The sequence below is a fragment of the Rhineura floridana genome, chromosome 10 (assembly GCF_030035675.1).
Source record: "Rhineura floridana isolate rRhiFlo1 chromosome 10, rRhiFlo1.hap2, whole genome shotgun sequence".
NCBI lineage: Eukaryota > Metazoa > Chordata > Lepidosauria > Squamata > Rhineuridae > Rhineura > Rhineura floridana.
This window is the reverse complement of record NC_084489.1, coordinates 2,817,640-2,830,557: the sequence shown is the minus strand read 5'-3', so window position 1 is coordinate 2,830,557 and position 12,918 is coordinate 2,817,640. Positions and strand designations below refer to the sequence as shown.

The 12,918-nt window shown below is 41.9% G+C and overlaps 1 protein-coding gene across 1 annotated transcript in view; it reads left to right on the top strand.

Annotated features, from left to right (window-relative positions):
* Positions 1 to 8,905, top strand: part of CNTNAP2 (contactin associated protein 2) — a 1,241,930-nt gene extending 1,233,025 nt beyond the window's left edge. The window contains exons 23-24 of the mRNA XM_061587450.1: positions 4,768 to 4,836; positions 6,438 to 8,905. Coding sequence (XP_061443434.1) covers positions 4,768 to 4,836; positions 6,438 to 6,637 — 269 coding nt within the window. The 3' untranslated portion in view covers positions 6,638 to 8,905. The remainder of the gene's footprint in view (positions 1 to 4,767; positions 4,837 to 6,437) is intronic.
* The last annotated feature ends 4,013 nt before the right edge of the window (positions 8,906 to 12,918 follow it).

Below are 12,918 nucleotides of genomic sequence, written 5' to 3'. Positions count from 1 at the left end.
GACAACTTTTACTATTTTACTTTTACAAGTAAAATAGCAAGGAAAAGCATCTTGTGGGCTTTTAGAATAGAAAGGTAGGTGGGGTTTTAGGAGAGTGGAGAATTACTGCAATATCCTGCTCACAACTTGCCAAAAGCCTTTGGGAGCAAACATACTTGCAGAAGAGAACAACTGCAAGCATGTGCAGGGTGGGCATGCAAGAGAATTGGAAAAAACCTTCACCAGTTATTCCCCTCTCAACAGTCCTTTAAGTGTAGGGACACAGACTATAGTCCACCATTTCTCCACCCAATCCTCCAATAATATCCCCCAGCCCATTCACAAAAATAAATGCAAATAGTTCTAAAAGTTTTTTTAATGTTTATTATAGAAAGAGACTCCCACTATTATTTGCTTGTTCTCTCTCTCTTAACAAATGCTATTAATAAAATAACCAAACTCTTCAAATTAACTACCACTCCCTTCTCCAGCCTGCCCACAAAAGACCTGCCTCAAGCTGTTTAGGGTGTGGCCTTGAAACTCTGAGCATGCTCAGAACAGCTCTTGGGTCTACTCAAAAATTAGCTGTAAAGCTTTGATAAGGACAACAGGAGGAATAACAACATCAGGAGGGAAGAGGAAACTGCACAAGCAGGGCAAATAAACAAGAGCATTGGTAAGGTTAGAAAAAACCCTTTCGTGTGGTTTTTCTGCCTGGAGACAGATGAGTGGGACCTCCTGGCTATTGCAATTATTTTGGATTGAGATAGGTTGAGTGGAGGTGAGAGCTGATTGGCCCCAAAATGGGAGATTGACAGAAAAGTATCCAGGACTCTTCTGTGCATTGAAAGGAACATAGAAGAATGTATGGGACAGGAAAGAGTGTGGCTCTGAGATTTTTAGGGAAACTAAGCAAATTGCAGGGTATTTTACTTGGTAGGGCTCAGCCCGATAGCCCTAATAGACCAGCCTACACTACCAAAGGGGTAGCTGTGTTTGAAATATCTCTCAAGTGCAAAAATTTAACCAACTGAGGTGACTTAGTGTGAAGACTGACATAATAGTCAATACTCAAGTGATAGATGTACCTGGCAATAAGTCCAGCGGTAAATCATGTAACCACCATCACCCTGCTTCAGGTGCACTGTCCACCTTTTAATTTTTAAAAACACCACATAAATGTTCATACACTTAAATTAAAATGTGTTCTTTGGATTGGGGGTGTCTTGGTGTCCTTGTTGGGGAGCTACTTAGCCAATCATTACTGTGCATGGCTAGCTTCTTTCAAAGGCACAGAACCATTTTTATCAGAGTTCAAACCTGAAGAGGAAAGATATGTTTAACCTGAACACAGAGTAAGGATGCTTTCAAATTGGCTTTACTGTGTCTTCAGCTTTCACACAGGAAAATAGGAATCTGCCCTATTCCAAATCAGACTATTTGTCCATCTGGCTCTAGCCCAGCACTGCCTACCCTGACTGGCAGTAGCTCCCTAAGGTCTCAAGCAGAGGTCTTTCACATCACTGGCCACCTGCTCATTTTAGCTGGAGAGGTTAGGGATTGAATGAATGTGACATTCTGCATACAACTGAGTTATGGTCCCTTTCTGTAATACTTGGGAGCTTCAACAAATTTAGTGCATATCAGAAAGAGAGAGAGATGGCCCTGCCATATAGCAAGGTAAACCACCCTGTTACAGGTATCACTATGATGGGGAGGAAGGCTGAATAGGCAAAGGAGACAGAAATTGGTGCCTTAGTAGCCTGAAATCTGCTTGGTAAGCTTTATCATTAAATTCTACTCTTGATACATGTTATTGGGTTAAGCTGAATTCTGAGCGGATTATTATGATTTTTTTTAAAAAAAAATGCAGCCATAGAGACTGCAACGTACAGCAGAAGACCCATATAACATGAGGAGCTTCTTAACTCTTTTGCCTCTTATGCAAAGCTGTTTTTAACCCTGCAAGGCAGACAGTTTTTTGGAGGATGGTTTTTAGCTGGGAAACTTATGAAGGAGAAAATATTAAGCAGCCCATTCTTCCATGTGAGACTTCCACTACTGGCAACAGAGTATCACATAAAGTTTGGCCTTAATTATTTTTGAAAAAAACCTTATGTTTCAACTGCCCTGAATGTTGGATGTACAGAATAGAAATTATTAAATACTAGAAAAATAAAGTGTAACTTAACGGTGATATTTATCTGTTTATTACATTATCCAACCAAGTTCTCCGGGTGGTTTACATAAACAATAAAATACAAAATTAAATTCACATTAAAAACTAAGACAAATAAATCACAACAGCAAAAACCAACGAAAAAGCACCAGATACCACCACCACCACCGCTAAAATCAGTATGAAACACAGCAGGACATGCTTTGCATGCAGAAGACCCTAGGTTCAGTTCCTGGGATCTCCAGGTAGGGCTCAGAAACATTATTTTCTGAGTGTGGTTGCTGTTCAGCGTAGCAGACAATAATGATCCAGATGGACCAGTGGTCTCACTTTGGATAAGGCAGTCTCCTACATTCCTACCTTATCCAATATAGCAAAAGGGCACATGCATTGAAATTTTTGTAATATCCAAATTTAATGAGTTGAATCAACTGAAAATTAATTAGTTTTTCTTTTACAAATAAATGACAGCAAGAGCTAGCTCTGGCTAAGCTTTAGCAACTCAGTTCTTTCTATCCTAAATGACTTAATGATGGTGCTTGAATTTCCCATAAATGTTCCCTAACAGAAAGGACCCTTCAATCTTGCCTGGTTCTTGACACCCCTCTGTACATCTTTTCTCCTCCTACCCAACTTAATTACAATCTATACTCCACCCCTGCCACTTAATCAGAAGCTCCAGTTGATGTTCAGCTGCCAATTCTAGTGGCACTCCCTGAGAGACCCTGGCATTTCAAGCTGTTCTGTGTAGCCATGAATAGAATTTTAATGCAGTAGAATAGGAGAAAGGTAAGATTCCATCACAAAGACAGACACTGCTCTCCAATGGAAAACAGTCTTTATCCAAGGCATTACTAGAAATTCTGCACCTGTGGAGTTATAACGTACTGGGAACAATTTCAGAAGGGGATGAGCAAACATATTAATAATCATTTTCTTGGTGCTTCTCTGCGTCTTTCCCTATTTACATTGACACACACCATCTTTCTTTCTGACCATAGGCTAAAACTGGGAGGGAGAACAGCCATTATCTCTAGCTCTGCAGACTCAACCTTTACCTTCTGAAATTTTAACTCATTTTGCTCCTCTGGAAATTTGTGTATATTTAATATAAATATTTATAACCAAAATATGTACCTAAAGAGAGATTACTGTTTGTATTAAAAACAGTGGCAGATTCTGCCACTAAGTTCACTGGCAAGAATTTTATTTGTCCCTTGGAATGGCTTTGCTATAGTTCAAGACTGCATTCAGACAGCAGTTTATTCCATTTTCTCGACATTTCTATACCTGATAATTTCCACATTTTCACACAATGTAAAAAGGCACTTCTAAAAATCTAATGGAATATAGTGCTCATTTCCGTGTTATTGCGTCCAGAAAAATGTATCAATTAAACTAACACAATAAATTATCTGAATGCAGTCCAAGTCTGCACCAGCTGTTTTTCTTGTGATGTATATTTGAATACATCACAAATGGCTGCACCTTTGTCCTGATCAGTTCTGGAGATATTTTTAGCATAATAGCTGGTACGTCATTAAACAGGTGTTAACCTTCATGCAATATCCCTATGTTGGTCTTGGCTAGCAAAGCCCTCAACTTACCTGTTGCCTCACAGCTCCTCCCCCACTATCAGGCTTTTTTCTCACTTCGGTTTAAAACACTGAATATACAAATTTCACCCACCTTCCAAGAGACAGTTGTCATTCCTTTTGTTGATATTGCACACTACAATCACTCCAGACTTCATAAAGATGGAGATTCTCCCCACGACATTGTTTTGTTTTGTTTCCGTTACTGCAGTGTAATTGGGTGGTGGTGGATATATTTGCCTACAGTGAGAACGAGATATTTTACTCTTAAGTTATGCAGATTTGCTAAACACAAAAAATTGTAATGGTGGCTTGGCATTCTGTCTGTTGCAATAACTATTTCAGACTGCTACATGCTTTTGTAGAGTTACTGACAGTGTAGGTAAAGGAGCTCCTGGCTGTCACAAGAGGAATGTTACTAGGATTAATCAATTTATTGCTTATGACTGGATTAACCAGTCTTGCACTCACACAGACTAGCCCATCTACCCTCGTATTGTCTATACACTATATCAACTGACAGCAGCTCTCCACAAGTAGAGGTCTTTCCTGGCCCTGCTACCAGAATCCCCTTTAACTGGATATACCATAAAACTGGATGTTTATACCTACTGTTGTGGGTTCTTCCCAAAAGCTGTATTGGCCTGGAGTCAGAGGCAGGTCATCCACGTGGCAGGTGATATCTTTAGACTGAGGACAGGGGGAGATTAAGATGATGGCTTTCCTAAGACCACTCAGTCAGCTTATGGCTGAACTTTTAAAAATCAGGGATTTCTTAGTTCATAGACAATGCTCTTAACCAAGCACTGGTTAGGTCTTGTATGTTCCTCGATAAAACGTTATAATTTCAGACTTTCTTATATGTTGTTGCACAGAAATATTAAAGATATCTGTATGCGTATTGAACTTTGCCTCTGGAATATGCTATTTTACTTCCAATATATGAGGCCAAGGAAGTGAGGGACTAAATATCTAAAGCGATGCTAGCAGCTTCCATTTTTCTTTGTACATCAGGTGCCGATCTTCCTTACAATGGTCAAGTGATAGGAGGTGGTGTTAACAGGAATTCAGCAATTATTGGAGGTAAGAAAACGCCATATACCTCCTTTCAGAAGCACAGGATTTTCAAATATATTTGAGTTTAGTATTAAAATGCTTACTGTACATCAGAACTCTTGGAATAGGATAGATAATAATAAACCTGTTTGAATTTTGGTAGTATATCCTGCTACAACTGAAAGATGATGAAGGGTAGCTTACCAGGATGTGGAGGCTGGGGGTGGGGAAAGGCAAGTACCATTACCCCTTAGCTCCTTTGAGCCCTTCTCAAGTTCCACACAAAAACAGAGGCACAGTCCATCCCAAATATGTACCCAGACACACATCCCGATACACAGGCCTCTCTTACTCACACCCACCACAAAATAAGGGGCATTCCCCAAATACACATTCTACCTCGAGATCTATCCAAGTATCTTCAAAACAGTGGCACAGTCTCCATGTGCATGCACACACAGTCGCCTCATAAAACCAGGATGATTTCTACAGTGGTCTTTCTCTTCTGCTTATTTTATTATTTTGCTGTGCTTTTTTGTATGATTGTTTGTGTCACCTTGAATATTGCTTTGTTTTTCTATAGAAAGGTGACATATGTCCCATCCCTATACATGTATTGCACGACAAAATCATCAAAATAGGATTTATGTCTTTAGATTTCATCCCAAATATTCACTGAATAAAATCTGGGTATCTGTTTCTGAAATTAAAGATGGAATTTGAACATATTTTCAGATGACAATAAAGCAACTGATGAAGTAAAAATTAATGAAGTAAATCCACATGATCAACTCAGCATATAGTTATTGAAAAATGAGTTTTTGCCAGTTTGCCTTTAAAATGGCATTAGCTTGGGGGAAATGGAGACATGCACTTTTCCTGTTTTTCTCTCTCCTTTTTTGCTATTGAACCTGAGATCTGTAGCTTCACTTTATTAAAATAGGCATTTATATTCATTGGCTCAGCTTTTGAGGTGGTATGAAATGCTTACAAACATTCCAGCTATTCATACATTTTAAAAAATGTTTTCACATAAGGCCTGACTAATGTGATTGTGTGTTCTAATGGGAATATAGATAACATTGCCAAAGTGTTGGGTAACTGTTAGATTGTGTATGTGTGGAGGTGGTTTGGTAATATGTGAATGGCATGTCTGTGTGTATCAACAGCCCGAATAGATGTTAATGTGTGCCTGTGAAAAGGAATGTGTGTGAAAGAATTGGAGGAATGAATTCTGAATATGTTTCACAAATCCCACATACCCAAGCTCATGCAGGTCTCCACTTGCTCATATTTTTTAAGCCATGTGTTAGCACTATAGTTAGAATTAAAAATATAATGAAATCACTATCCTAATTAGGCCCTACTGAGTGATATACAATCTTCTATATTGTCATCCTTACAAGCCCTACTGATCTATTTGCCAGTTAATTGACATACATTAAGAACGGAGCAGAACAGCAGTAATAAGAAATGAGATAATGAAATGATAATAATGAGATTTTCCCTGTTATAAAAATGATTGTAGATACAATATTGTAGCCTTGTGAAATTGGACAGTAAGATCTAAAACCTCATTGGTGGGGTTTTTTTCTTTTTAAATCTAAAATCTTCCATCTCTCTCTTAGGTGTCATTGCTGTTGTGATCTTCACTGTCCTCTGCACCCTGGTGTTCCTCATTCGCTACATGTTCCGCCACAAGGGAACCTACCACACCAATGAAGCCAAGGGGGCAGAATCTGCTGAGAGTGCTGATGCAGCCATTATGAACAATGACCCCAATTTTACTGAAACCATTGATGAGAGCAAAAAAGAATGGCTTATCTAAAATTGATGGTGGGGGGGAAGCAGATTCTTTCGGAGTAGGGATTAGGGAAGACTTTTACAGCAAGAAGAGAGATCTCTTACAGACTCTTGAACACACCTAGTTTTTAAAAAAGGAGATCAGCACAACTGGAGGAACAAGGGACAAGCAAACACTGAGATTGGAAGTGGAACAGCATTTCAAAAAAGTACTTTTTAATATTGATTTGCCGTGGATTTGCCCTTCTTGTGTCCATCTAAACCAAGATCATATTTTAAGAGGTTCACCCTTGTGAGTAACCACCTGTCTTCTATGTCCATGGCTAGAGGTGTTCAAAAACACCTATGATAACAGGGGCCACTTTTTTTATTTTATTTTTAGAAGCTCTTTAGAATGTAAATACTTGTCTCCTGAGAACAGCCAACCAATCCTAAATCCTGAGACCATTCTTTTCAAGTGTTCTTGCATACATAATTTCTTAGAAAGGATGTTGTAATAGCTGGGATGCGTTCACGTGATCTTTCAGCGATTCTTATTTTAATGCATGGTTTAAAAGTTTCAGCTTTGGTGAATCTACACTATAATGGTTTAACAGTCATCATTTCTCCCCAGGGAATCCTGGGAACTATGGGGGAGGCTAGGAATTTCAAGAAGTCCCATCTGATGTTACTTTGCATGGGAGCTGCTGGGAGCTCAATCATATCAGGCATTTGAGGGACCTATATCACTATTTCTTCCCTCAGCAGATTGCTCCAGTTCCTGGGAGGGGAAATTCTGACATCTTAAGGTATAGGTTCCTCTCGTGTGACTTTGAACTTTGTTACTAAATGGTACAGAAAAAGGCCATGCTGCGATGGCTCCCACAGTGCTAAAGGCAATGTTTAGCCCTAACAGATAATTCTCAGCAGCCTCACAAAAGTACAATTCCCAAGATCCTTTGGGGGAAGCCATGACCATTTTAAAAGTTTAAAACTGATATACATATATACTGTAGTGTAGATCTGCCCTCAGAGAGCAAGAAACTTGGACTGTCAGAAGCACTTGAGGGAACCCCATATTTGCCTGTTTTCAATAGTCCATCAATCTGTGCCTGCACCTTGAAATCAATGTCTGCTGAGGGTACACGATTGTGTAAAGTGCTTATCAGTAATGTAAACAAAATTAATATTACCCATATTATCATCCTTGTAATTGAGAGAGGAGTATCAAAGCACAGGAAGCCTTATTTAATTTCTTGCTCAAATCTGAAGGATTACATTTAACTCTGTGATGAGCCTGCTGATCTGAAGTCATCCTGCCACATTTGTTCTGTCTGTGACATATTGGCATATGTTGTACATATGTAGACATAAGCATTGTAGTAGGGACTTAGAGCCAGATTTTACAAGTTTGTTTGCTTCTCTTTCTTATATATAGGCTGCTGCAGAAATATTGCTAGTTTCCTCCAACACATTTGATCTGGGAGTGTTCCTGTACAACATGGCATATTATTTAACTCTTTTCCCTTTTAAATTTCCCAGTGGAACACTCTTGTGATGGATATTTGTGAAGCAGTTTTCTCTCAGGCTAAAAAGCAGAAATTAAGATATTGAATAGCTGCACAGCCCTGGTGCATGGTTTTTCTTTAAAGCAGAGATTCACCAGTCTATCATTATCTCTGTTCAGGAAATTTGAGAGCAGATAAGGCAATAACCAGTGCGTCAGGGATAAGGGTCATACAGCAGAAATTAACACATCTCCAAAGTGGAGAAAGCTGGAGCCAATTAATACACCTTACATTTATCTATGCGCTACAAAGCCACAGTTGTGTGAAAGTGCTGTCATAGGTCAAATTTCATGGCTTGAGGTTTCTTATGGTGTGAATGGAGTCCCCACCAGTGGAGTTGTACTTATCAAATTATAACAGAGGCCACTTCTGCACTACAAATTTTAATCTGTTTCAGTTTGGTTTAACCAACAGAACTTTTCCAAGAATCTCAGCAACTGTAGTTCTATCTCACTCAACTATAGCTCCCTGGATTTCTTGGTTGAGTTCTATGGCAGTTAAACAGGAAAGAATTTGGCGTAGGTTTATATAACGTACGATCCCCACATCCTTTGACAGCAACAACCAGTTGCCCATCCAATGATTTTCTTTAGTGGCAGGTGATTAAAAAAAAAAAGAATTTCCATTGTGATTAAGAAGATTCTCCACTGACAAAGCCTTATGGAAAATTGTACAGTGCACCCTAATGAAGATATGATTGTATGGCCTCTTATGTATTTTCCAAAATGAACTACTTCTTGTGAAAACCTTTTGTTCTTATGATGGCTATGAATCCATGTAATTCATCTAGTCACAATTTTGGTATGCACAGCTTTGAAACATTTATATATCAACTATTTCTGAGAAAGATTGATGGGAAATCCAAAATAATTATAGAGCAACATACTAAAGACTATTATTCTCTTTTAGCTGAATCCTCACTTTTTTCTAGGATATATATGGGAGTGAAATTGTTTCTATATTACAAACACCTTGCAAAGTGGAGAGAATTTCATTTAGAAATCTTTTATAATGCCATACATGGTCTTATATGTCTTCTTCTTAATCCCATTGCTAGTGCTGATGGGAATCTATCAGTTGAAAGCTGAGAGAAACCAGAAGGTAATGGGCTGAATTTGAGGAGCTTGCAACCTTTCTTTTAGGAAAAAAGATCTCCAAATTCCCATTCATCCAAGAAATTATACTGAGGAATATCATGTTCCCCGGTTTTAAGAACCCATTAGTGCCTTTACACAGTGTCATTACACTGACCACTTTCTTTCTTTCTGTGCCTATTTGCATGCTCAGCAAACTACATGCCTCGCACTAAGGAAAGGGGCAAAGACTGCCATGTTTGACAAGCCTGGGAGCCAGGGATTTAGAATGCTTGTAAACATACAGAAATGAGCAAAACCTTGCATACACGTGCTCATTATTGAAAAGATACACCTGGTTTTCCTTTCCCATTTTCCTATCCTGATGAGAGCTTTTCACATAGGCTATTATCGTATCAGATTTTAAAAATTTGTTTTATGGCTTTGGATACAATTCTGGTTCCATAAGAAGGGAAAGTAAAGTATATTATAAACTTGCTTTATGATTACTTTCTCAATCAACAAAGATGTTTCTAAGCTGTTTTTATTAGTTTTTGATCTTTGTGAGAACCATATTAATAAAATGCCCTGTAAGGCAGATAGCATTAAGGAGACAGAATGGGTTAAATGAGACAGATCCATACTCATGGCCATGGCAGTTTCTTTTTTTTCTTTTGCAGACAATCATTTTCCACAGGTAGCCTGCCATCAGATTGGGTACTACTGCCATCTAGCGTCCGAAGGCAAGAATGCACTAGAGTTAAAACCTGGGCCTCGGGCCCCTCCCACTCCAGTCTTCATTCTTGCCTTCGTCCGAGGCAGGTTAAATTGTTGGACAGAGCGATAGATAAGTCTTTATTCCTTCTTCCATTTCACCTTTTTTCACCTGTTTGTTTCCCTCCCCACATTGGTGTTCGGAGGGTGTGCAATTTTTTCTTATTTTTTCCTAGTATATTGTTCCTTATCTCTCCTTGGCGTTATTTTTTCCCCTTTTTGTTTTCCCGTTTGGGATTGTTTGGGGGTGCGTCGCTGAGGCTACATAAGCGGCGGCTGCTGCTTTTTTGTCGGGTGGGGGTCCCTCGGCTGCGGATCCCTCCCCCGCTCAGTTTTGGCTGCCTTTTCAACCCTCCTGGGGCCTTATTTCGCTGAGGCTGCGGCTCCCTCGCAGGCTCTCCACCCGTTCCCACGCCCCAGGACAGAGTTTTTTGGCCTACGGCTGCTCTTTCAGCCCTCCTGGGGTCTTATTTAGGCAACCCCAATATCGCGGCCGCCATTTTGTTTTTTGCACTTTTAAAGTTTTTTCCTTTCTGAGGCTTCTTGAGGCCCTATAAGGCAGCCTCTTCACCCGGCTGCCTTCTCAGCCCTGTTGGGACTTTATTTAGGCTCAGCTGCTTTTTTCAGCCCTCCTGGGGTCTTATTTAGGCAACCCTGATATCGCGGCCGCCATTTTGTTTTTTGCATTTTTGAAGTTTTTTTCCTTTCTGAGGCTTCTTGAGGCCCTATAAGGCAGCGTTTCATCCCGGCTGCTCTCTCAGCCCTGTTGGGCCTTAATTTAGGCTCCCCTATTCTAAAGTATTTCTGCATGTGAGACCTGTGTCTTTAGAACGACCTATAGTCAAGAGATACCACACCTTCCCCATTGTGTGTGTGTATCCCCTTATGTGCACCACTATTTGAGGCTTAGTTTTCATCAGTGCACTTTGGCGGTACCGCACCTTCCCCATTGTGTGTGTGTATCTAGCCCTGGCCACGCTGCACTTTAAAGAAAAGCATCCTTTCTTCCTGGCAGTGTAATTAGCGGTCTCGCACCTTCCCCATTGTGTGCATGTACTTAGCTAGTGGCCAATAATACACCTCGACTTCTCACTTACTTTTTGGAGTCCTGATTGTTTAGTGGGCGCTTAATATTGGTGGGCATACATCCACGATCTCAGCACCTTCCCCATTGTGTGTGTGATCCAGACTTTGATCTCAGCACCTTCCCCATTGTGTGCGTGATCCACACTTTGACATGGCAGAGCAGAACCCAGAGGTGCCACAAGCCTCAAAAGCAGGTTGTCAGGGCATCGCTCCATCTCTACGCAAGCCACCTAAACACAAGCCCGCTAAAGCCTTAGCCAAGACTAAACACCTGTCTGGCCACGGGCCGCCCAAGAGGGCACGCTACGTTACACCCCCACTCCCGGAGAAGCCTCTGCACGCAGCGGTGCCTGCGCTCTTTCAGTCTCCTTCTGAGTCCTCAGAGGATGAGTTTGAAGGCTTCCCCAGCCAAACCCCTCACCAATCTGACCTGACTCCATCTGTGCAGCCTCATGCGCCTCCACAGGAATATACTCTACCCACACCTCCACCTGCAGGGATACAGCTGACTCCAGATTTTCTGCTACAGTTACGAGAGATCCTTGGGTACCTATATCAGCCTCAGCCTCCATCTCACGTATCCTCTCAGCCTGAAGTTTCGCGGCAGTCTACCTCTGCAAGACTACCGAGCTGCCATGATGATGCTCCGCTACCCTCACCTAACCCATTTGATGTGGTCAGGTGCAGAGTGGGCGTGGAATCCTCACAGATGGAGGACTACTTAAACCTTTTCCAGGCTGACCCTGATGAATGGAGTGGAGAATCTGACCCAGATGAGGACTACTCTTACCGCCTTTTCAACCCGGCAGACATCATTCCTCTGTCTCGCAGAGTAATGGACACCCTTGGCATTCAACCAGAACAAACACCACCGGTTGCCCCTCCGGTGAAGGGTGCCAGAGTCCTCAAGTCGCCTAGATCAGTGGATCATTTTATCCCTGTGCCAGATCCCATTAACAAGCTGGCCAGAGAAGAATGGGCCCGCCCTCTACGTCCGCGCCGTTCCTCCACTTTGGCCAACAAGCTGTATACCCTGGTCCCGGACTTCATGTCATTCCTGAACATCCCGGGGGTGGACCAACCCATTTCCAATCTCGTGTCTCGGTCTCTCCTCCCGAAAGAAGGAGACTCCCAGTTCAAGGATCCCTCGGAGAGGCGGCTCGACTTTGTCCTCCGAAAGATCCACGAGGCATCCGCTCATTCCATCTGGGCCTCTGCTGCCGCCTCCATCTTCTTCCATCACTTCTTCCATCACTTCCATGATGTGGCTAGATGAACTTCTGGATGACCCTAACCAGGATCCCGCCAAGCTATGTAAGGGTCTACTCAAGGTACACAAGACTGCTGCATTTGTGGCTGATGCCACGTTAGACGCAACCCACCAAGGTGCACGGGCTCTGGCAGCTGGCATTGTTGCTCGTCGAACCCTATGGCTTCAACATTGGGATGCTGACTCTACCGCCAGAACTAACTTGTCCATGGCCCCATACTCGGGCGCTATGCTCTTTGGCAACAATGCACTTAAAGCTGTCCTGGTCGATCCCAAGGACAATCGTAAGCCTGCCTTAGCCACAGTCAGAAGAGACGACCGCAGACCATTTCGGCAGTTTACTCCTTACCGCTCCTTCCAGCCCTTTCGGAGAGGATGACCTGGTGGACGAGGACGGGATACCAGGCCTACAGATTTCCGTCCCTCCAGGGCACCCTGGCCCAGACAACGTTTCCAGCCCAGAGCCCAATACCAAGGCAGGCAAGCCGCTTCAGCCTCTTACGGCAGAGGAGCCCGTCAGCGCAGGCAGTTCTGACACTTTTCCCATTGGAGGCAG